Source organism: Neofelis nebulosa, chromosome 16 (assembly GCF_028018385.1).
Source record: "Neofelis nebulosa isolate mNeoNeb1 chromosome 16, mNeoNeb1.pri, whole genome shotgun sequence".
Taxonomy (NCBI): Eukaryota; Metazoa; Chordata; class Mammalia; order Carnivora; family Felidae; genus Neofelis; species Neofelis nebulosa.
This window is the reverse complement of record NC_080797.1, coordinates 40,608,555-40,632,665: the sequence shown is the minus strand read 5'-3', so window position 1 is coordinate 40,632,665 and position 24,111 is coordinate 40,608,555. Positions and strand designations below refer to the sequence as shown.

Below are 24,111 nucleotides of genomic sequence, written 5' to 3'. Positions count from 1 at the left end.
CCCTGCCGCTGAGGGCTTGGTGGGGGGTGCCCCCTGCTTTCCTCAGGGACTTGGGCAAGGAGATGTTGCAGGCACCCCTGACGGATGGCCTTTATTTCCCCCCCAAGGGGGTGTCCTTCTTGACGTCTAACCGAAAGGCTTCCTGCTGCCATTTCATCGGCCTTCGGTCTCCGTGACTCAGCTTCTCCCCCAGCGCGGTCAAAGCCTCCGCCAGCAGTGTCCGCTAGGGCACGTGGTGGGATGCAGCGCCCCCCAGGGAGAGGGACACCTGACCACGGCTAGAACTGGGGGGAGGGAGGGGAGGCTGAGGTCCAGGCTCACGGAGCCGGGTAACGGGAGGTCAGGGGCTGCCCTCACCAGCCTGGCAGAGTGGAGCACCTCTCCCCAGGGGGCCGGCTGAGCGGGCGTGTGCACACACACCATGCCCCGTGCGCCCAGACACAACACGCCTACCGCGGTGCCGTACTCCCCACCTGCTGGAGCCGCAGCCGGCGTCCTGCCCCCTCCCCGCACCTCACCTCCAAAAAGAGGGAATCCGGCATAGCCACCTGGGGGGAGGGGGAGCCCTGAGGCAGGAGGAAGGGGTGCCAACATGGTGTGACGGTGACGGAGGTGGGGCTGGGGCCGGCGTGCCCCTGGCTGGACAGGGTATCTGGGTTAGGCGCTGAGCATGCACCACGTGAAAAGGCACGGAGGTCGGCAGGGTTGGGGAGGGGGCTCTGATCCCCCTGAAAAGTGACCGTCTCATATCAGCTCCAGCCCTGGCTTGGACCCAGACCTTCCATCCCCCTCGGCCATGAGCACCATCTGGCCCGTGTCGCCAGCGCCTGCCCCACCCCCACCCCCTCCGCACACCCCTTTAGTTCTGTACCAGGAAAGGTCAAGTTCTGGCGGCCCAGTCCCCTGCCTGAGCCTCGGGGAGGCAGGAACACCCAGGAAAGAGCACAGAAGGGCCTGGAGGAACACCTGCCTCCCTCCTTTCCCGAGAATCAGCCAAGGGGGGTGACCCGGAAGGCCAAACCGGGACTAAGGGCCACCTTCTGGAAGGAGCCCTGTTGGGAGGCCCGGCCCCAGTCAGCGTGGGGGGTCGAGGGCAGGGGTGGGGGTCCCCCAGATCACCCTTCGCATACTTGCACAGCCCTGGGAGTGAGAACAGCCACCTCCCGTTCGGCCCAGATCCCATCTGCTCGCAGCCATCGGCCCAATGACACAAGCCTGCTCCCTCTTCCACATGACAGCCCTTCAAATATTTGAAGACAGCTCGCCTGTCCCCGCTGAGCCTCCTCTTCTCCTGACTAAACATCCCGGTTCTTAGAACGATTCCTCAAACGCAATGGTTTCAAGTCTCTTCAGCATGCTGGGCATTCTCATCCACCCAGCCGCCCCACTCACAGCAAGGCTCCCGGAATGGAGGCCGGGAGCAGATGGCCTCCCTCCCTACCGGCCAGGCCTCAGCTCCACCAAGGCGCCACCACCGACCCTCTCCTCCTCGCCCCTACCTGCTGCCAGTCGGTCACACTCCCAGTTACTGAGTCAGGTGGATGCTGGGGGGGGACCCAGTACTGGGCTGGGGGATCCCCCAACACCTTCTCTCCCCTCTGTGTCTTCTCCAAAGACCCAAATCTCTTCCAATGACTTGTCCCTCTAGAGAGGCCTTACCCACACCTGAGGCTCCTCACTCACTCATATCCCTCAAAGCCCACCTCCTCTGGGAAGCCTTCCCAGATAGAACAGGCTCAGCTCAGACCCTGCCCCTGCCCTGGGGCCACCTCCAAACACACAGACTGCATGGCATTCATCGGTTTTCACCGTCCAAAGTCCCCACACATTGGTGCACCTCCTTCCTGTCCTCCTCCCTGCCATCAGGCTAGCAGCATGGAGAGGCAATGGGACCCGGGGGCAGGAGGGGAGGAAGGCAGAGGGTCTCCAGGTCCAGGGCCCGTGCCCTTGCACATGCCCCTACCTGTTCATGGTACTCGATGCCCATGCTGAGGGTGTTGACCAGGATAGCAATCATGATTCCCCGACCAAAGTACTTGCTGTCCACGATCTTCCGGAAAGTGTCACAGATCAGCCTCCAGAAGGCCAGCACAGAGTTGGGCTCTGCGTCCAGCCCTAGACTCTGTCGGTGCCGGCTGTGAGGGTCCCGGAGATCACCGTGCTGGGCGTCTTGTGTGAGCTCATAAACTGCCTCGCTGTCTGAGTCAGGCATCTCATGGCCGGCGAGCTCCACCTGCCCTGCCCCCGCCCGGGCACAGTAGGGGCAGCTGTCTGGGCTACAGGCTCCACTGTCCGCCTTCAAGCAAGGGCTGGAGATCTTGCAAGAGCTTTGGCAGGCACCTGGGACAAGAGGAGGGTAGAGGTTAGAGGCTGCAGGGTTTCCTGTGTGGGGCGGCCCTTCCCTCACAGCACATATAAAATGAGTTAGGTGGGGCGCCTGGGTGGCTCAGTCGGTTAAGCGTCCGACTTCAGCTCAGGTCATGATCTCACAGTCCATGAGTTCAAGCCCTGCATCGGGCCCTGTGCTGACAGCTCAGAGCCTGGAGCCTGCTTCAGATTCTGTGTCTCGCTCTCTCTCTCTGCCTCCCCTGCTCATGCTCTGTCTCTCGATGTCTCAAAAATAAATAAAAACATTAAAATAAAATAAAATAAAATAAAATAAAATAAAATAAAATAAAATAAAATGAGTTAGGAAGTTAGGGGTTCTTTCAATGGTGGGGGTTCTAGGCACTTCATGGGCCAGGAGTACTTAGTGCCGGCAGTGTGGACAGTCCTGAGCAACAGAATGCCCCCAAATACCGATAGCATTCTACTGACAGTCATTGTTGGGTGTCTTGGGCTTTGGCAGGTGGCCTTGATGTCCTCTGAGGTCCTGGGCAGCTCTCCTGTCCTGGGAGCCTTTAGCAAGGAGCCTAGACCATCTCTCCTTCCCGCAAAAGCCAGCCCTGCACCAGCACTGCTCTGAGTAGCATTTTCCAAGGGATCCTTATGACACACACCCGCAGATGTGTGCTCACGTACACACACACACACACCGGACACATGCACGCACGTGCACTGGCCATTTGCATACACACATGTACTGGGTGCGTATACGTACTGTTTGGGAACCACACACACCTGCACAGCTGAACATGAGCATGCACAGATATATGCACGTTATACAATGCACACGTGGGCACGTGTCCTCACCAGACAGGGGCACCGCCCTTGCGCGTGCACCCATTCGACGACACATATCAGACACACGTGTACACAGACACGCACGAATATCAAACACGTGCATGCACATGCCCACATACACACACTGGATGCCTTCCTGCACACACACATGCACATACATACACGCCAGACCGCACACGCTCATGCACACAGTGACCTATCCCAAGACGCCAATCAATGTCCATTTAAATCGGCTTTGATCATAGAATCTGAGAGCTGAAGGGCACCTCGGAGGGCACGCAGGGAAAGCACGTACGTGAAGTGAAGGTGCCTAGCTCGGGGCCCAGCCCCTAGTAAGCACCCAATAACATTCCCCCTTCTGACTGCACCCAGGAAGGTTCGCCAGCAACCGTGGTGGCCCCTGCCCTGCCTTCTACACAGGACGGAGCTGAGACACACATGCACGTGACTGGCTTACGTCCCATGGCAGGGTAGCGGGAAAGCTGGCACAGGAACCGTTCGCACGGCATTCCGCACCGGCACCTTCCTGTCCCAGCCCACGTTCCCGCATGACTCCCACACGTATCCCACTGCTCCCACGTGCCACAGCCTTCCCGAATCCCAGGCCCTGGGCTTCGGCTGCAGTGCGTCTGTCTTCGGAGGAGGGCCCGCCACCCCTGTCTGACGGGGGGGGGGGGGGGGACGCCTACAGGCAGGGAGTGTCTCACTTCCCCTGTGACGCTGGGTGTTCCTCCCACCAGACTAGCAACCCCCTGAGAACTTCCTGCTCAGGGCCCCCGGTCTCCCTGTGGGGAGGGAATGAAAGTCGTGTTTACAAGTCTCCTTAGCAGTGGGGTGGGGGTGGAGGGCAATGCTGGCCACAGTCACACATCATTGCCCCTCTGGGCCTCACAATGTAGTGTGTGGGCCTCAGCGTCAGGTGGCCCTGAGTTCACCCCTCCCCAGTGGCACAACCTTGGGCAAGTCAAGCAACCTCTTCGAGCCTCCTTTTCCTCATCAGTAAAATGGGGACAACAAGAAAGCTTAGCCTCTACATTGTTGAGAGGATCCGATGGGATTCCACCCGCAGAGCATGGGACAGGCACTCAGCAATCGGTCGACACCCGTTGACCTCATAGAGCAGAGCAGATCGGGTGCTCATTACATGATCGATATTGTTCCCATTACAACGTGGGAATTAAGATTCCCGTTTTAGCAGATGAGGCCATTAGGGCTCAAAGACGCGACGGGACGGCTCGAAGGTCCCAAGGCCTCAAGTGGCAGAACGGAAATCAGAGGCCTGTCCTTGGGGCGCCAGGCCCCCAACCCTCTCCAGGACCCCACCTGGCCCCCGGGGAAGGGTCCCAGCATGCCCCACCCAGAGCGCTCACCTGTGCTCTGTGTCTCCAGCAGCTTGTGCATGGAGCTGTAGGGCCCGGGCGGGATGTTGAGGCTGGTGAGGGTGGGGGGTCCGGAGGTGGGGGCTGCCTCCACTAGCGCCTTCTCCTTCAGCATCTCTGGGGGAGGGCTGGTGTGCACCGTGGGGTACACCTTCCCGCTGCCCACGGTCCTGCCTGATGTCTCGGACGGCGATCTGGGAGGGGGTGCCTGACAGCGGACAGGCTCCAGGCGGCAGTCGGCGTGGTAGAAGCTGTGTACGGACTCTGCGCCCCCCGGGGGGCCCCCGGAGAGGGCGGGCGTCGAGGGCGGTGGCAGCATCAGCCGGCGGGCCCCGTTGGCATCCCTGTCCTGGATCTCCGGGCTGGCCCGGGGGGCCCGCAGCGTCCCGTTGCCCAGGTGGTAGTGGTGGTGATGGTGGTGGTGGTGGTGAACCAGGTGGTGGACAGACGGACGGCGGTGGGAGCGAGAGCAGCTGCCGCCGGGCTGGGGCTCCTGGCCGCCGCGCGGCACCGGGCTGCTGAGCAGCCCGGCCCGCACACCCGCCGCCCGGGAGACCTGGGCCAGCCTGCGGGCCGCTTTACGGAGGACGTACACCAGGTACTTCAACAGCTCCTCGTAGCAGCTGCCTGGCTCCGAGAAGCTGGCCAGGGTGCTGGCATTGGACAGGAAGCGCACGCGCTGCTCCCGCATCAGCTGGCTCTCCCGCTGCTTGGTCTCTGAGAACTGCGTGGCGATCACCACCAGGCACAGGTTGATCATGAAGAAGGAGCCCACCTGTTGGGGTGGGGACAAGAAGAGGAGATATCCTGAAGAAAAGGGCACCGCTGCCGCGGCCGCGTACCCCCGTGCCTCTCCCCTCCCCCAGCCGGGCGATGGCCCGGACCCTGACCCCTGCAGGCTAGCCAGGCTGCCGCTCTTGAACTCGCCCGTGCTCCCTCGTCCCCCACCTCCCTGCCTCAGTTTCTCCGGGACTCCGGGATGGCATCGCTGGGACAACAATCCAGAATGAAGGAAATGAATATTTATGGTGACAAGGCAGATTTTTTTTTTTTTCTAGATTGTGTCCTAGTAATTATGATAATTAGCTTCACTAGTATGATTCCAGAGAGCTGTTTGGAAGATTCTTCACGGAGAGTGTGGGTGGAAACTAGGCCCCTTACCTCCCTGTCTGCTTCCGTCCCCTCCCCCCAGCCCAGGGAGAGAAGCACAGTGAGAAGACCACGCTTCCCAGAGGTGCTGGCCTCACTCCGCAGGTGGCCGGTGACCGTGGGGGAGGGGAAGAGGCCCCAGGCGTGGCCCCTCTTCCATATGCAGGGGCGGCAGGGATAGCCTGGAGGGTTTGCTTTTTCTCAGAGCCTCTGCCTGTCACCAAGAGCTGCCTTAGTCTGTCTCCACCTCTCTCTGGAGATTGTCCTAAATCCTGAGTAGATTTTTTTTTTTTTTTACGATGTTTATTTATTTTTGAGACACAGAGAGAGACATGGCATGAGTGGGGGAGGGGCAGAGAGAGGGAGGGAGACACAGAATCCAAAGCAGGCTCCAGGCTCTGAGCTGTCAGCACAGAGCCCGACGCGGGACTCGAACTCACGAGCTGTGAGATCGTGACCTGAGCCGAAGTCGGACGCTGAGCCCACTGAGCCACCCAGGCGCCCCAGTCCCAAGTAGATCTTAATCTCTGTCTTCGTCTCTTTCTCTCCCTATCTGTCCCTCTCTCTCTGGCTCTGTCACTGGCCTCTTGGTGACATGGAGAAGGGTTGGACTTGGAGTCCGTTGCTAGGCTCAGCGTTCTCATTTAGGAGGTGGGACCACACCCTCTCCACTCCGCCACCCCCCCCCCGCCCCCCGCCACAGGGCACTATGAGGATTAAGCAGGTTAGCAGATGTCACAGCACACATCAACCCCAACGCCCGCCCAGCGAGATTAATCCACGGCACCCGCAAAGCCCGTGACGGGGACAGACCAGTGAAGACATGTGGGTTTCCTCTCTATAAAACAGAGATGATAACAGGACCGTGGTGAGGATTCGATGCACCAGCACAGAAAAAGTGCTTAGAGCAGGACTGGCACAGAGTAAATGCTCAATAAATATTAGCTGTAAGTAGTAGCAGTTTAATTATTAACTATGAATGCTGGTGACGAAAACTATTAAATATTGCTACTTTTGCCTCTGCCTTCTGCCCTCAGGAAGCCTTGGGATTTCTGAGCTGGAAGGAACAAGAGGTCAGGCACTGTTTCTCAACACAGGGTGATGGGAACGGGGGGTGGTAACAGTCCTCTGTTGGGGGGACAGTCATTTCAGGATGTTTGCCAGCTCTCCCCGGCCCCCCAACAAAACGCCAGCGGTGCTCCCCTAGACCCCGTAGGAAACAGGACCACCCTTTGCCGTTTCCAAATGCCCCCTGAGAGAGGTGATGCCAGCTTGGGTTGAGAATCGCCCTTTTTACTGAGGCCTAAAGTGGGGCTGGAGGCCTCGTGGGGAATGACATTGCCAGAGGTCATAAGTGGTAGTAAGTGATAGAACCCAGCCTCGACCTTGGATTTCCTCCTGACTCCTCATGACGGGTGCCCTCTCTCTCTGCCTGCCTCTCTATGGGACCCGTCCTGAGAGCCAGAACTTCAGACCCAGGAGGCCTTCCCCTCTCTGGGCGCCCCACCCTGTGTCCCCAGGATCCCTCATTCTCACAGGGGCCCAAGGAGCACTCACGATGATGAGGAGGATGAAGTAGATAAAGTTGTAGAAGGAATGAGCATCCATCACGAAGTACATGATGTCGACCCAGCCCTCCAGCGTGATGACCTGGGGAGAGTGCAGAGGGACAGGCTGGTTTGGGGCCCCCTAAAGCCTCCTGCGGCCCCCTCGGAGGCCCCGACCCCATCCCAGCCCTGAGGACGGCCGCTCTGAGGCCAGACTGCATCCTGGCGCTTGCATTCTGGGGAACCTCCCCGTGCCCAGGCCGCCCCACCTGGAAGATGGCAATCCAGGCATAGCCGATGTTGTCGAAGTTGATGGCGCCCTTGAAGGGGTTGTGCTCCCCTGCGGAGCAGTTGGTGTAGTACTGGTTCCAGTTGACGCAAGTGGTGTTGCTGGAGCTGTTGTAGGCCTCGTAGTCCAGGCCGCAGGGGGGGCCGCCGCCACCCTCCCCGCGCAGCGTGGGCACACTCCTGCACGAGCGCATGCCGTTCTCCCGCGGCTGGGAGCAGATGAAGGGGTTCTCGTCCTCATTCTCCGTCTGGTAGTAGCGCTCCAGGTCCACGCTCAGGGGGCTGCAGAGGGGACAGGGAGGAGCTGGGGGCGGGGGGCCTCCAGGGAGAGGGCCCAGGACGGACGAGCCGCGTGGGCGCGCTGAGACCCGCAGGGTGAGCAGGGCAGGGAGCAGAGCCGGGCACGCACCAGACAGGGGCAGGGGCAGGGGCAGGGGCCTGTGGGTGTGGGTTGGAGGGCACCAGGAGTGTGCGGACTGAGTGTGCAACTCCAGAGTCGGGCTGATGGAAGGTTACGTCCCAGACGGATGGTTTTCCCACGCGGCTGCGCATGAGGCTCATTGTGGAGCCTGTGCGGCTCCCCACGCCCGTGCTGAACCCCAGACGGAGGAAATCAGAGTCTGTGGGGGGCGGGACCCAGGCCGCGGGGACTCCAATGCGTAGCCAAGTTTGAGAACCAGACACGGCACCGGTGTGAGGACGGAAATGTCAACGGCAACGGGGACTGAGGTCGCCCCCCCCCTCCACAAGCACTCCCAGGTCACGCCCACTCTGGGCAACACTCACAGGCTGAAATTCTCCGGCAGGAAGCACCGGTTACGAAGGAGCCCCGCCCACAGCTGGACGCCAACGATGCCGAAGATGAAGAAGACGAAGAAGCAGAGCAGCAAGACGTTGCCCAGCATGGGCAGTGTGTCCAGCAGCAGCGTGACAAGGATGCGCATGCCTGTGGGGCAGAAGCCACGCTGGGGGGGGTGGCAGGCAGCACTCCCAGAGGAGGCCCATCGGGGCTTCCGGGGCACAGACAGCCGGCTCAAGCTGGCCGGGAGACCGGTAGACACCTCTAACTCCACCGGCAGCCCCGGCAGCCCCCAGCCCCTGCCCACTACCCGTCTTGGCCCATCCGTATGAATCAGGGCACGGTACCACCAAGGATGAGACACAGAGATGGAGGTTTCCAGAGCTCTCTCCTGCACTGCTCCCCACCTAACTCCCCACATCATCTCAGCTTACAGATGAGGATCGAGGATGCCCAGTGGACTGACGTGACTTGTCTAGCATCACAGAGCTGCCCAGCTTTCTGTCCCTGGATCCTACCCCCCAACACACACACACACACACACACACACACACACACACTCTTCTACTTCCTTCTCTCACCCAACACAGTCACCTGACCTTTCTAAGTTATCACGACTGTAGTCACTGGGGAAACTGAGGCAGGGAACTCCAGGAAGGACATCAGCTGACAGGCTCTCACTCTGAGAGCCATCCCTTCAGCAGGAGTCCAGATGCCCCCGAGCTTCACCATGGTTCTGAGCCCCCTGCCCCTAGTCCATTCTCTGCTTGATACAGATCCCCACATCGGGACTCGAGGAGACACAAAGCCATCTTTCCAAGTGGCCATCAATTAACAAGTCCCTCTGCAGGAACAGCCACCACAGCTGTGCCCCAACAAGGCTTGTTGGAGATACTGCTCTCCCTCCCCATTCCAGGTCTGGGACCACCCCCACATGGTCTGAACCAGCCCCCGGGCCATTAAGCCCTTGTTAAGCACTCAGACCTCTAATGACCGGTTTTGACCCCCAAAGTGCCACTCGTGGCCCCCTGCCCCTCCAGGGAAAAAGCTTCTAAGCAGCAGCCAATTAACCCTCTTGGTGACTGCAGCTGCCCTGCCCAGCCATTCTGGCCCGGACTTCTCACTCAGTCCCTCACCACCACCACCACCCCCGCCCCCAGCCCTCCAGCCCCATCCTCCTTCGGCTCCTCCGTGCTCCAACTGAGATCAATTCCTCAGGGTTTGCATTAAGGGAATTACACCGGTGGTTAGACAGAGGCCTATAAATCTGCCAGCCATCACCTGGGGTGGGAGCGGGGGTGATAGCCTGTCCCTCGTCCAGAACTCCCGTTAACACTAACACCCCAGCACACCGAGCAGCTCTGCCCACCCGAAAGCAGCCGCATCTCATACACACACACGCACGCGCACACGCGCACGCACACACGCACACACCGCACAGGGGGCTGCTGCTACATCAGGCACAGAAACCCCCAAACATGCCCCTACCCCTCATTTCTGGAACTTCAGTGGAGACCATTTGCAGCTTGTGTAGGTTGGGGAGTTGCATAGGGGGCCTGAGTAAGAGTGGGGGGGGTGGGTGGCAGGATGTAGGGGGAGCTAGGGCTGCCAAAGCTTGGCTGGCTCGGGAAGCCAATGCGGTTTAATTTAGATAATGGTCCCGGCAGTCAGTTGCGGCAGTGGGTTGGAAGGGAGTGGGAAGGAGGAAGGGGACACAGGCGGAGCATGAGACATGGAGTGGCCTTGCTTTGAGAGAAGTCATGCTCGGTGTGGCCAGTGTGGGCTCACCAATGAGAACCAGACTGCGTGAGAGGCCGTTCTGGCTAGAAAAGGCCATTACACTTTGTCCCCACTCCTCCTGGCCTACGGGCCTCTCCTCATTCTCACTCTCCACCCCCCTTCCGCTGCAGGGAAGGGAGGGGTCATCTGAGATTTCTGAGACTCTGACCCCAAATCAGTCTGAAACAAGAGGGAGGGTCTTTCCCGCTAACTCTCCCAGTGCCACAGCCAGGTGTGGGGGCTCCATTCGGCTCCAGGGGCCCTGATTCCCCCACCCCCATCCCGAGCCCTTATCTGATGAGGTCTGCCTCAGAACGCCAGGTCTATGAGTGGTCAGAAGGTAGGGGTGGGGTCTGGGGGTTCCATATTTCCTCTTGGGGCTCCCTGTGCAGGGGCTGAGGGCCAAGGGGTCACTCACTGGGCACCCGGTTAATGGCCCTGAGCGGTCGCAGCACACGGACTGTCCTGACAGCTGAGAAGCTGACGTTCTGAAGGTCCAGCGAATACTCCAGCATCCTGCAGGGAGGGGCCCAAAGGGAGGCCCTTTGAGTCTGAGGCCGCCGTGGGGGTCAAAAGAGGTCAATGAGGAATCCTGCTGCGGTGGGGCAGCACAGCCTCTGACCCCTCCCCCCCCTCCACCAAGGGGCCCTGAAGAGCCGGCTCTCTGTCTGGGGGCGAGGCCACCCCCAAGCCAAGGACAGCTCCCCATCAGAGAATAAACAGAGGAGGGGACGGATTCAGGGGCCATGGAATTCAGAAGTACAGGCTCGAGTGTCACAGGCACTGTCTCGCCCACCAGGACCGTCCAGACTCGAGGGTCCGGACAGCCTCGGACCCTTAGTGGACAGCCAAGGAGAAAGCATCGTTGTAAGTGGGCTGGGCAGGGGCCGGGGGTGGGGGCAGTGCTGGGGGCTAGAACCCTGGCCCTGGGGTCGGGGTTGATCTGGTCATTGCTCTCCCACCTCCAGCCCAGGCCCTCACCCTGCAATGACGATGAAGAAGTCAAGCCGGTTCCAAGTGTCTCCCAGGTAACACTTTTTCCCGAAGATGCCCAAGGCCACCATCTTCACCACCATCTCCACAGCGAAGAAGGCAAAGATGAAGTCATCGAAGGCCTGACGTGGGGACAAGAGGTTTTGGAAACTGAGAAGGGGGAGGGGAAACTCCCTCCCCCCCCCCCCGCCCCCGCCCGCCCCACGCACACACACTCACCTGCAGGATCCGGCAACGCTGCGAGTCACAGGCGATGTCCTCACATGGCCGGAACATGCCCAGGGTCACACAGTTGAGAAGGATAACCAACATGCTGATGCGCTCAAACCAGGTATCCAGGCGGTCAAGGAAACAGCTGGCCGGGGCTGGAGCCGTGCCCCCGCCTCGTGGCCCGCACCTGCCCTTGCGCCTCCCGCTCCACGACACCCCCCCCCCCCAATCTGAGGTGGAACCAGGTGTGAAGGGAGGACCCCGGCTCACATGTCTGACCGACCCCAGATCCAGGCCCACCTTGGCCATCACCCCACTGGACCCAGACTCCTCGGCGGTGCAGTAGGAAAAGCCACAAATACCCTGACTATTTGCACAAGCCACTCGGGGGATAAAATCGATCGAGCTTGTGGAAATGCCAGACACTGAGAGTGTGCTGCTGAATCTGAATCCTATTCTCCCTACCTCACGGGGAAGATGTGAGAAGCAAATGAGATAATGTATGTGAATGTGTGACACAAACCTAAAGTCGGATTATGCCTGCTTTACAGTTTACCAAGCACCTTCACGCCATGCCACATCTGAGGCTCGCAACAGCCCCGTGAGGTAGCGGGGGTAGACCATTTCCTTCCCCAGAACCCAAGCACCCGGAGGCCCAGAGGGCCCAAGTCATGTGCTGAAGGTCACGGGAGAAGCCAGGATGAGACTGAGGTATCCAAGTCCCCCATCTGGGAGACTTGTTTCCGTAGTTGCCCAGGCCTGTGGGGGAGGGGTCAGGACCGTCCTGGCACCAGACAGACAGGCAGAACTAAACAACAGGGTCCTTCACCACAACACGGCCTCAGCCTGCCTCTCCCACCACCCACCAGCCCCCTGGCCTCCCGAAGCCCTCGGACGCCTCCAAACGCAGTCACACATTTAAGTAACGAGGACCCACTCCACATCAGGCCCTGTGCTAGACAGAAGTCCCCAGCCCACACAGAGTAGAACGTACCCTGCACACACAGGCCCTGAGTCTTTTCCACATAGTGGGTTTTATTAAGGGACTCACTTCCAGCCCATCAACAGGAGGATGTACAAAGCGGCTTCTGGACCTGGATGTACAAAGGTTCTGGACACCGGACTGACAAAGAAGTGAGCGAGCATCCTATTCTTCTCAAATACAATGCAGAGTGGGGGAAACAAAGAGGCTAGAAAGGAGGAGAGAGTGGAGACTGGGCGGAGGCGGGGCCTCGGGGCTGGAGGTGAGGAGGGTGTCATGGCAGCCCATGGCATGACCCACGAAGCCAGACTGTGGGGCGCAAAGGGCCCACAGCAGGTGGAATCTTCCTGTCAGGACCCCACTTCTGGAGTGAGAAGGCTCTGTCAGGGAACCCCAGGGCTTTCCTCCCAGCTGGTCCCAGCCACCGCCCCCCATCTCCATCTTGAGGCTCAGGCCACCCCACTCTGCAACGGCCCGCCATGCCCTCAATCCCCCCTCCCAGGCCTCCTCTGCCACCCAGGTGGTTTGCCTTCACATCCCTGCCCACTGACAGGCACCCACATGGGCAGAGGCACTACAGTTTCCCCTGCCTCCACCTCCTCCTCACAAGAATAAGAGTAAAAAAAAAAAAAAAATAGTTCTAGGTTTTTGGGGTAAGTAGATGGACGAGGTAAATAAAGAGTGCTCTGTTTCCATGGAGCTGTTTTCCAGAGTGGAGCCTGAGCCCAATGGATCTCTCCCCAGAATGGGGTCAGCCAGGGGTCACCTTGGAAAAAGGAGGATAGGGAGGGAGCTCTCTGAGGGTGATTATCGGGAAAGAGCAGGACACAATTACCCTCAAGAACCGGTCTGCCCGCCCCGAGCTACCCCCTCCTGTCCTCTGCAGAAAGGGACCCATTTGAGCAGTTACCTCCACAAGGGGGAATGTGGGTAGTTCTGTTGGGAAAAGCTCCTGGAACACCTGTTTGGACCCCTCCAATGGCAGTGGCTCCACCATGCCATCTGTGCACTAGTCTTGTCTCCCTTGCTGAGGCAGGCACAGTCTGATTTTACAGCTCGTACGAAGCTTACAGTAGTGCCTGTCCTGTAGTCGATGATCAATGCATTGGGAAAATGAATGAATGAATGAATCAAGCAAGCAAGCAATCAATCAATGTCCCTGCTTAGAAACCGGGTGTATCTCCCCATTCATGTTTTCCTGCCTTGTCTGCCTCAACAGTGATAAATTGATAACTTGGGGTGGGCGTGGGGGGAGTGAGGGGCAGAAGTGACACCACAGAGGAGCTGGGACTCCTGTCCCCACCTTACACATGCTCACACTGGGGCCTCTTATAGCTAGATTCTACCTCCAAATAACCCCATCTCCAGCTCTTAACCACAGAAACCCCCCTAGCAATTTAGCTTTACTCCCAGGTACATCCTGTCTGCTCTCTACCTTCCCCTTTCCCTTCAGGGAAATGTAAACGGACAAGGGAAGACACCAAAGCAGGGGGAAATTTGGGACAATCTGAACTGGGAAGTAATCAGTGGAGATGAGGGTCTTTCACCCTTCTCAGGGTAGGACTTGTTTCCTTGGGAACATGGCCTTATGTCACTGTGTGATGTTCCTCTGTTGCCATAACAACAGGAGGATGTGTCACCAGGTGGTGTGGATTTGTTGCTATGGCAACTAAAAGGGACCCCTCACACATGAACTCCCCTTAGCCAGACTGCTGTCTTGTCCTCATGCAGGGAAGGGAAAGCAGGAGGACCCACAGGTTATCAGGTTGGGGGGAAACCATGTGACAAATCCCCATGGCAACCAAGGGAACGGGGGACACTGGTTGCCATAGTGACTATGAGAGACCTGTGCGGTCACATGTCTACTGTTGCTATGGTGACTGTCCGGGCTGGAGTGGATCCCAAAGGGGGAGGTGGGTAGGAGAGGGGAAGCTTTCTTCTCCCCACAACCCACCATCAAAAGCAGAGAAAAAGGAAATGGAAGGGCGAGGAAACACACTTCCATCCCTCCTCCTCCAGGAGGGACAACTGGAGCATGTTATCTGCCCAACTGAGTCCTCTCCGTGGGGCTTTATCTAGTGCCCTTGCCTAGCCTGGCAGCTGTAAGGGAGAGGGGGGTGGGTAGAGGAGGGAGGAGGGGGGGCACCTCCAGGGGCACGTGGGGGCCCGGGTGTGACTGAGAAGGGAAGCAGGCCCTCCAGCTGCCCCCCTTTCCAACTGGGGCCTGGAAATCTGAGACTGCGCAGCACTGAGGAGGAGACGGGCCTGGACCCAGGAATCCTGGCCTCCCAGTATGAGTTGGGAAGGTGGGATCCTAGTCTGGTCCACCCTATGAGAGGCTGGCGTCTATGGGAAACGGCATTCCCAGGGGGTAGGGTGGGAGACGGGGGCTCGGCCATGTGGCTGGCACTGGGCAGGCCGAAAGGGGGATTCCCTCCAGCCAAGCCCCCACTCCCACAGCCCGTTCCCCAGTGGTCTGCGCTCCAGCCTGTGGGCGTGCAGGGAGAGAGGTTTCCAGCTGAACTGAAAACTGAAGCCCAAAGAAAGGCAGCCGGCCCCACCCAGAGACAGAGACGTGAGACCCAGAGACACAAGAGAGAGCCGGCCTGTTGGAATCTTTGGAAGGGGAAATAGGCCAGAAATCTGATTCAAATGTCTGTGACTGTGTGTGTGTGTGTGTGTGTGTGTGTGTGCGCGCGCGCACACACACACGTGTGAGTAGTTGTGTCTGTCGCCACCCTGGCTGAGGCAGGCAGGGTGGGGTGAGGGCTGGGGCGGGAGCAGGCGAGGGGTGAGGGGGGGTTGAGTGGTGGGGGTAATCCCAGGAATGGCTCCAGCTGGCACCATGGGTGATGGGGAGTCCCCCAACAGTTCTGTGGAGTAGAATGGGTGTGTGACCCAGAAGGAAGGTGGGCCTGGGGCAGAAGGAGTGCTAGGGGATGCTCTGCCCTCCCCAGTCCTATCCCATTCCCCAGCCTCAACCTTCCTACCCAGAACCCCTCTGGAGAGTCTGGAGTTTTAAAATGAGACGAGGGAATTGGTGAGGAGACAGGAAGAACACCCCCCTCCCATTTCCTCTGAGGACCAAAATGGAGACTTCTCCCTAAGGTAAGAGACACAGGCAAACTTGGGGCACTGGGACAGTGGCAAGGAAAACTCCAGAAATTCCCGGTGCCCCCTCCCCTCCAGACACACACACTCAGACACACACACAGTGATGCAGTCACACACTCACACTCACTTCTGGAAGCCATTAGGGCTCCTGCCTTTCGGGCCTCCCCCTTCTCCTTCCCCTACTCCTGGCAGGCTCCCTTCTCCCCCTCTGGCCCCCCTCCCACTCCCCCTCTCGGCATCCCAAATGCCAGCCTGTGATTTCCAAATGAGAAAAAGCTGTGCTGGGCTCTGAGCTTGGAGAAACTCCTACACAAACTTCCAGATGTGACACAACAGCCGGAGAGGGAATGCTCAGGATCTCCTTTCCGGGAGGGGCGCCACACTCCCTCACACTTCAAGAAACACACACTGGAAAGTCCAACACACTCTCCTATAACCGGGGAGGAGGGGGCCCTTCTGATGCGAGTACCCCTGGTCTTCCCAGCACGTGCACTTCTGAGCCTCTCTTCCTTTTGCTGCCCTCCCCTCCCCCCAACACACACACACACACACACACACACACACACACACACATACACACACACACCTTCCTACCTGGGTCTAAATCTCCTCTCTAGGAAACCTGGTGTCCTAAGAGGCTCAAAAAGGAGGGGCTGAGAAAAATGCCAACAAAAGTGGAACTGGCTTCAGATAGTGGGGGAGGTGCCCCTATGTCCCTCAGACTCAGAGATGCAGAGGACCTTGTGGAGTCAGGCGGAGGTGCACTGACACCAAAAAGAGACAAGGGAAAGCCTGAGGTCCAGGAGTCAGCTCAGAGCCCACCGCCCCCGCCCCCCCCCCCCCCCCCCCGGCCATGAAAAGACAGGTTTCCCCTGACACTCAGGTGTGATGGGATTGGTGGGGCACGGCTTAGGCAGTTCCCTTGCCAAGACACTGTTCTCTCAGCCCATCCTCAGCCAACCCAGGCTTAGCGACTTGTCTAGACCCAGTGATGCCAATGCCCCACCCCCCAGACTCCCACCACCCCAGGCGTAGGCCTGCTTTTCCATCCCCAAGACGAGCCCTGGGATCCCACCTCTCTTCCCTCCTTCCAGCCCTCTCCACTTGCTCCCTCCCGGAGCTCCTCAAGGAAGGAATCTGCACCCAGACCATCCACTAGCACCTAGAGGTAGGGCAGGTGGGGAGATGCTGGCCCAGAGGCCTGGCTGTTTTAGAGGAAGAGGGGAGACAAGGTCTCACTATCTCCCCTGGACCCCCAGGAGAAGGGAATGGTGCTTTCACTCCCCATTCCTGGAGAGGGCAGGTGGTGAGGGGTCGAGAGGAAGGATATGCTGAGCTCATCCTCTCAGAGACATTTGTTCCCCAGGTCCCTCTCTGCCATGGAGAAAGGGGCCTCGGGGGTAGGGGAGGAGTCAGAGCTCTCTGAGACCTCCTACCTCTCTCTTTCAGCAGCTCAGAGAAAAAAGAAGGGGCAAGCGATGGAGAGAGGGTGTCACGAGGGGGGCTTCCTAAAGACCCACGGGGTGTAGAGGATGGGGGTTGGGGGGGGGACCCAAGCTCACATCCCTGCTTTGCGCACTAGAGGCAGCCGAACTGCAGAGTGAGGCAACACCAGGCTCCCCCCCCCCCCACCACCACACACCTTCCCCAAAGCAGAGTCCCGGTTGGGCTCTCAGGGGTTGCAAGGGAAACCTGAGGTCCCCCACCCTGGTGCAAAAGAGCCTCTGAGCCGGGAGGAAGGAGTCAGGAGAAGCTGTCAAGACCTGGGATGGCAGCACACTCCCCCTCCCCTTTCCTTCCGGCAGTGACGGGACCCACCCGGAGCCTGGAACCCGGCAGTAGTCAAGCAGCGCTTTGTGCTAGGAACTGAGGGGAAGAGGCCAGGGGGGCAGGGGGGTTGAGGTCTCCCATGCCACCCCAGACCAGGCAGAGAACAGGGTGCAGTGCTAAATCTATCTCCCTGAAATGTGGGGATTGCATTCCACACACCCAGCCAAGGAGCAGACCCTCCGGGGTGCTGGACCCGAGTCTTCCTTAGCCGACCGGCTCACAGGCTCGCGGTTCCCCCAACACTTTCTTGGAGGGCTGCGGTCTCCCATACCTGCTCTGCCCTCAGGCGGGAGCACTCTGTGTTTGTGAAAGGGTAACTTGGACCCGTTCAATCCCATCCCCCGCTTGCCAAAGCACTGGCCACAGTCTTTCCCTCTACAAGAAAAAATCTAGCACAAAACTCCCCAACCCACCCTTAAGCACCCCGCACTGAATAAAGAATTGGGGAGAAAGGAGGCACTCCCGGCACTGGGCTCCAGCTGAAAGGGTCTCTACTCCGGCTCTGGGGGCAGACAGCTTCCCCTTCACCACATCTTGTTCTCATTCTGCGCCCCTGACATCAGCCGCCGCCGGAATCTCCTTGTTGTGCCTCCAACCCGCGGGTGGGGGTGGGGGAGTTAGGACCCGGTCCCCGCCCCCCCACCCCCAACATCTCCCTCTGGGTCAGTAAAAACCTCAGCCTCAAGGACCAGGTTGGGGGTGGGGATCAGACCCTAGAATCCACCTCAAACTTTGAAGCCGGTGGAGGGGCGGGGGGGACGGGCAGGAGGGAAACCCAGGAGATTGCAGTCCCCCTCCCCCGTCCCCGCAGCTTCCTCCCCACCCCACCCCCCAAAGTCGGAAACCAAACCCAGCTCGCTAACGGGCGGCGGGCGGAGTAGAGCTCCCAGGCTCCCGAAGCTTCCCACATCTGGAGGATGACGACCCTCCCCTGCCCACATCTGGAGAGCATCCAGCTACAAACCGGCGGGGCACGTCTCCTCTCTTTTCCTGGCCTGGATCCCAACCCCCCAAGGAGGACTGAGGTGTGTGTACCGAGGTGGGGCTCGTCTGGGGTATCAGCCAAACCTGCTCGCGGCTCCGCTCCCACTCTGAAGCCCCCTCCCTCCCTGAGCAGCGCCCCCCCCCCCCCCACTCTCATCTGCCCACCTTCCAGGCTCACTTCTCCGACTCACCTGGCTTTCGGTCCCCTCCGGCGGCTCGGCCCGCCCCCCTGCGGACCCCCCAACCCGGCCGTCGTGCCCTGGAGGATATGGGTTACAGACCGTGCGGAGACACCAGCTCCGCGGGCGGCTGTCCTGGCTCAAGTAGAAGAAAACCACCGGGGCCAGCGCCGGGTACGGCAGCCCCTCCGCCTCGGAGTCCGCGCTGCCCGGGTCCTTTTCCGTCGACCCCGGCCCCGGCCGGCCCCCGGCCCCCGACAGGTCGTTGAGCCGCATGAAGCTCCGGGGCTGTCCTGACTCCTCGGTGCCCGCTCCATCCTCCTCCTCGTCCATCCTCTGGCCAGCCGGGGCCCCGGGCGGTCTCGAGAGGGGCGAGCGGCGCCCCTCAGAGGAGGTGTCCTCACGCAACCGGGGGGCCCCGGCGGGGGCGCATCTGGGGGGCTCTAGGGCGCAGGCTGAGCCCCCGGGAGGGCCAGTTCAGCCCAGCTCCCCCTGCCCGCAGGGGCATGCTGCCCGCGGGGCGCCGGGTCGCAGGGAAGCCCCGCCCGGCGCGAGTCCCGCTTCCCCAGGGCTCCTGGGGCCCCCCGGGCCAGCCGGCCGGCTCCCCCTCACTTTGTTCCGGCTTCTTCGCTTCGCGCCCAGGCTCCAGTCGCCCGATTCGGCGCTACCTTCGGCGAAGCGGCCGGGAGACGGGGAGAGAGAAGGGGGTCGGAGAACAGGGGGTACGGGGGAGGGGCGCCCCCTCTTCCTGCGGCGCAGCTGGAGCAGGATCTAAGGGGTCAGCATCGTCCCGGCTCCGCGCCAGCGGCGGCGGGGGGAGGGGAAGAGGGATCTCTTTGGGGGTGGGTTTGAAGGGGGTGGGGGGCGGCTCCTTCCTCCGCCCCGCGGCGGGCTCCCGGTCCGGGAGGGGCGGGGAGACGGTGGGGGGCCGTCCCGGGCGGGGGTGGAGGCGGAGATGCCGCCGCCGCAGCCGCCGCGGTGGCTGCCGCTGCCGTAGCTGTCGCCGGCGCCACTGCCTCCTCCTCCGGCCGAGACGCGGAGCGAGCGAGCGAAAGCGGCCGCGAGGAGCCCGGCGCACACCACAGCTGGATCCCTCACTCCAACTTCAAGCCTCGGCCCCGCCTCTCCCCAGCCAGCCTCGCAGCCAATCGCTGCGCGCCGCCGGCCCCGAGCCCCGCGCCCATTGGCGGGCCGCCGTGGCAGTGCGGGCGGGGGCGCCGGGGGAGAGAACCACAGCTGGAATCCGGTTCCCACCCTGAAGCCCAGGACCGCCCCTCTCCCCTCCCCTTGCCCCTGGGTCCGCTCCCGAAGGCCAGAGCCAATTAGACGGCTACCCAGACCGAACCCATTTTCCTATTGGCCGCTGGGGTCTCTGGGACTCCCCTGGAGGGAGCCCCGGGGAATCAGAGTATTCGGCGCCGGGTCCCGGGATAGCGCTGCGGGCCCCGGGGCACCCTTTGTCCAAGACCCCTGAATTGGACCGCAGCCGGAGGGCGGGGCCCAGCTCTGGGCGGGCCTGGGCAGAAGAGAGGCTGGCGGCCGGGGCTGTGGGTGGTGACCAGGGTCCCCAGAGCGAAACCCTGGGTGTCCACCGGGTTAATCGCCTACCCTGGAGTCGAGCCCGGGAGCGCGACTGAAGAAGGGGAGGAGCGGAGTAGGATGTCCCGGGGATAGGGGCTTCAGGCTGGAGGGGGACGGTCTTGGAGAAACAGGCGGAGCCTAGGAAAGTCCGGGGCAAGCAAGGTCTGGGCGTGGTTTCCACCAACCTCCTCATAGATCCCTCTCCCAGGTCCACTTCTGCGACGTTGACCCTGACCTTGTAACGCTAAGCCGCCGACCCTGACCTCAGGTGAACACTCCTGAGCTTCCTCCTCTCTGCCCCTAGAGATCCTTTGGAGGCCGTGGATCTCTCGCAGGGGCTTCGAGCTCGAACACGTGGCCCCAAACAGGTCAAGCCAGTCCCAGAGCCCAGGTCCCCAAGATCAGCTGAGGAGCAGAGAGAAGCTCCCTCGAAGGGACCTGCGGTGGCCTCGGGTGTGTAGGAGGGAGTGGAAGCACGGAGCTGGGCTTTGCTGGCTCTTGGCCTGCAAGGTCTTACCAACCTCCCACCCCGTGTCTCAGTTTTTCCCTCTCGAGTTCCAGTACGGCTGGGAAGGCAGCCGCAGGACAGGAGCTTCTCGTGGCTGCTCTCGCACACCTCTGCTACCGGGGGAGCGGGTCCTCGAGTGTCTGCAGCTCTCCACTCGCGCACACGCTCGTGTGCCCCGGGAACCTCGCCCCGCCCCACCTTCGCGAGTCCCCGGGCTCAGTCAGCTCCTGCTCCCTCTCACCGCCAGCGCCGCCCCAAAAGGCTGTAGGTGCCCGGGTGCAGAGCGCCGCGGGAGCGCTGGGCGCTGGAGCGAGGTGGGGCGGAGAGGGCGTCGAGCATTAGACGTCCGGAAAGCACTTCCCCACCTCTGGGAAGGTGGACACGGCGGCAGGACCAAGAAGGTCAGTCAGTGCTGGGTCCCGAGACTTCGGGGCGCTGACGCCACTGCGGAGAGGCAGAGGCGTGGACCGGATGATCTCCCGTCCCCGCCCCCCCCCCCCGAATCCCGAGCCACCCGAGCAGCCCCCGCGTGCCTCCGGCCGCCCGGGGTGGGTGTCTCAGCCCCCTCGAGGGCGGGCTGCAGCGAGTGCAGTGGGGAGGCGCCGAGAGGTTGCAGCCTCTCGGGTTGCCCTTTCGCCAAATCCGGGCACCGTGTTGTGTAAATGAGGCCGAGCTCATTTGCATTGCATGCTAATGAGCAGATCCCTTAAGTGCCTTTCCCTCCTGGCGGGAGTCTCTGCTCTCATTCCGCGTGTGCCGCGCCAGGCTTGAACTCTCAGCGGTCTTCTGGGAGAGGGGCCTATTTATGGTTCACTCCACGTGTCTGACACCTTCATCCCTCCCGCAGGTCCGCAGTCTGCCTGGTCCGCCTGCCCTTCCCCCACAGCGTCAAGAAGCCCCAGGGCTGGCACCAGGATGTAGGGACTTTAATCATCCCCTCTTTGCAGAGGGTACAATGAGCCCAGAGAGGCTTGCCCAGCCCAATGGTCAAGTTTCCTGGTGGTCAGCAGGTCCCACACCTCCATCCATCATCCAGGCCACCCCTGTCTCTGGGCTGAGCTCTATTCTAGAGCATACCCAGGAAGGTGGCAGGGTGTGGGGCAGACACATTTACCTCCCTGGCCTTGGGACCTGGGGTGACCTGCCCCCTAAAGCATCCTGATCCCTGGGTGGGGGCACCAGGGGACCCCGCCTCAGATGCTCTCTTAGCCTGAGTGGGTAAGGAGAGAAGGGAGGCAAGACCCACAGAGAAGGCAAAAAAGAAAGGGTGAAACCCTCTTTAACTCCTACCTTCCAAGTCTCAGCTCCACCATCACCTCCTCAGAATGGCCTTTTTCAGCAAGTATTGCAGTGCTTACTGAGTGTCAAGGTGCTGAGGACACAGTACAGAGCTAGACAAGAATCTGGAACCTCGAAGACTTCACCCAGACTCGGATTATAGGTTTATGTTTGTAGTAATGAAACCCCCCTCTAGGCTCTATGTTCCCTCGGACAAGACTTTATGTCCATTTTGCTCACCAGAGCCTGGTCCCATGTTTGGCACATAGTAGGTACTTAATAAATCTTTGTTAGATGAATAACCTTAGGCAGGGAGGAGAATGAGAGGGACAAGAAATTCCTTTCCTTGGGCCTCAGTTTCCTAACAAAGAAGTTAGGCCTAAGTGTGCCTAAGATGTCCTCTGGGTTTGAGGGAGAGCCTTCATACCTGCTCTGCCAGCCCCACCAGCCCCCTCCAACCGTCTCCCCCTTACACCTCCTTCACAGCCTGGCTGGCTCCCTCAGGAACTGAGATAATCCCATCTCTGACATGCTCTGCTCAGCGATGACACATCATTCCATGTAGCCACCTCACAGCCTTGGGAGTTGAGTGGAGGTCGTCCCATTTTTTGGGTAAGAAAACTGAGGCTTGGGGAGATGACATTATTTCAGTGACTTCTCAAACTGGGAGGTCCTGTCTCCAATGGCACTGGCCCACAGCTCCTCCAGAACAGCCCCTGCTGGCTGGGCGAGGAGCGGACGCAAGAGGGACCAGCAAAGGCTGCAGACTTTAAAAATCCCGTATCTGAGCAAGACTTACGTTCAGCTTTGTCCTAGTCAGAAAATGCTAGCTCTCCCGGAGCCCTAACCCTTTAAGGCCCTAACTCCTTCCTTTGAACCTGTTACAGGATCCCTTTCTCAAGCACATGCCTGGTATCAGGGGAAGGGAACTGAGGACAGACAGAGCAGAGTGAAGGCTGGCTAGAGAGGTAGGAAACACCAAATGTACCTCCTTTCACAGCTGTGCCTGCACCTCCTGGAGGAAGAGGAAGGTTCAGCAGTTTTTACTGTACCCTGAAGGCCCCAGAAAGAACCAGATGTGATGAGTGGGCACAGGTCCGTCTGTTACCCTCCCTGGGCCTTGACTATCTAACCATCGAAGGCCAAAGGTACCTGCCTCACTGCCTCATTCGTATGGGTCAATGAGACGGACGCAGAGGGTTTTGCAAACTGCCCAGACTTTCCAGAGCCAGGGCTGGGGCTGCCAAAAAGGCCACCTGTGCTTCACCACACTCCATCCTCCCTCCTCACTGCCCCCCACCCCCGACCCGGCTCCACTGGCCCAGTCCTCAGACTTCCTGGCCAACACTGAGCAGGTTCTAGCCAGAAAAGGGCCAGCTGACCTTGTTGGCCAGAGCCCTAATCCCCTCCAGATGGGCCGAGGTGGCTTGCACCACCAAAAGCTGCCCAGCCAAAGCTGACCCTGGTCCCACTGAGCATGTGTGGCTGTGTGTGACCATGTGCAGACCTTGCAGTGACAGTCCGGTCTCCCACTCCTCCCCACTGCTGACATCCGCACAAACAGTGGTCCCACTCCAGTCTCACCTCCAACAGCCTCTTCTGGCTGTCTGTACTGGGTGGCTCTGGGGCTGCGACAGTGCCCAGGCTCGGCAGACCCCTGAAGGGTGTGGGGAGGGAGAAGCTCCTCCCACCCCCCCACCCCCCTACCCCCGCCTGTCAGCTTCATCCCGCTGCACCTGCCCTTCCCAAAGCATGCTTCCCAGTACCTTCCCCGCGGCGGAAGCTAGATGGGGTTTCTGGGGTCTGTGAAGATGTGGAAGCCAAGGACAGGACTTGTGATCATCTCCCAACACGGAAGGGACAGGAGGAGGCCACAGAAAAGTACCAGCTTTCCCTGCAGCAGGAAGGAACCCGATTTGGAGAATGACTTCCAACCCAACGGATGTTCCAAATGAAGGAGAACTCTCCCCAGACTGGTTTGTGTGAAAGCAGGGGCAGGGACAGTATGACCTCCTGCAGGGAGGCCTCCATCCTGCTAAGGCTGGGGGCTGGGTGGACACCCCCAAAATGACCATCCCTGGTTCTTAGCTCCCATGATGTGCCAGAGAATATGCAAATGTTACTCTTCCTTGAAAAATAAATGCTCATGTGAAGCATCCTCTACCACTGCCCCAGCTTAAAACAGGAGACAATGGGAAGAGGAGAGCAGGCCCCTTTCTTAACCCCACTGAGGGCAAGGACTAGCCTTTCCCCTCCAGGACAAGTCCACACCCCAACCCCACCCCTGGTGATCATCACAGGCCCCCTGCCCTCAGTTTCATTCAAGCT

At 60.2% G+C, this 24,111-nt stretch overlaps 1 protein-coding gene and 1 long non-coding RNA gene across 24 annotated transcripts in view; one reads left to right on the top strand and one right to left on the bottom strand.

Annotated features, from left to right (window-relative positions):
- The window catches only part of CACNA1G (calcium voltage-gated channel subunit alpha1 G), a 61,636-nt gene extending 42,500 nt beyond the window's left edge, over positions 1-19,136 (bottom strand). For 15 of the 23 annotated variants that reach the window (XM_058705120.1, XM_058705112.1, XM_058705115.1 and 12 more), the window contains exons 1-9: positions 18,508-19,136; positions 11,337-11,448; positions 11,106-11,239; positions 10,543-10,640; positions 8,333-8,492; positions 7,528-7,828; positions 7,269-7,361; positions 4,554-5,337; positions 1,964-2,340 (exon numbers count right to left, since the gene is read on the bottom strand). In XM_058705120.1, the coding sequence (XP_058561103.1) occupies positions 1,964-2,340; positions 4,554-5,337; positions 7,269-7,361; positions 7,528-7,828; positions 8,333-8,492; positions 10,543-10,640; positions 11,106-11,239; positions 11,337-11,448; positions 18,508-18,749 (2,301 nt within the window). In that variant the 5' untranslated portion in view covers positions 18,750-19,136. Of the gene's footprint in view, positions 1-1,963; positions 2,341-4,553; positions 5,338-7,268; positions 7,362-7,527; positions 7,829-8,332; positions 8,493-10,542; positions 10,676-11,105; positions 11,240-11,336; positions 11,449-18,507 lie in introns of those variants that run through there. The other 8 variants (XM_058705102.1, XM_058705108.1, XM_058705109.1 and 5 more) reach the window with 3 other exon arrangements.
- Positions 19,115-23,505, top strand: LOC131498168 (uncharacterized). Its single transcript, XR_009255316.1, has 3 exons — positions 19,115-20,450; positions 20,538-20,906; positions 22,784-23,505. It is a non-coding gene; the product is annotated as an uncharacterized LOC131498168 (long non-coding RNA).
- Positions 23,506-24,111: the final 606 nt, after the last annotated feature.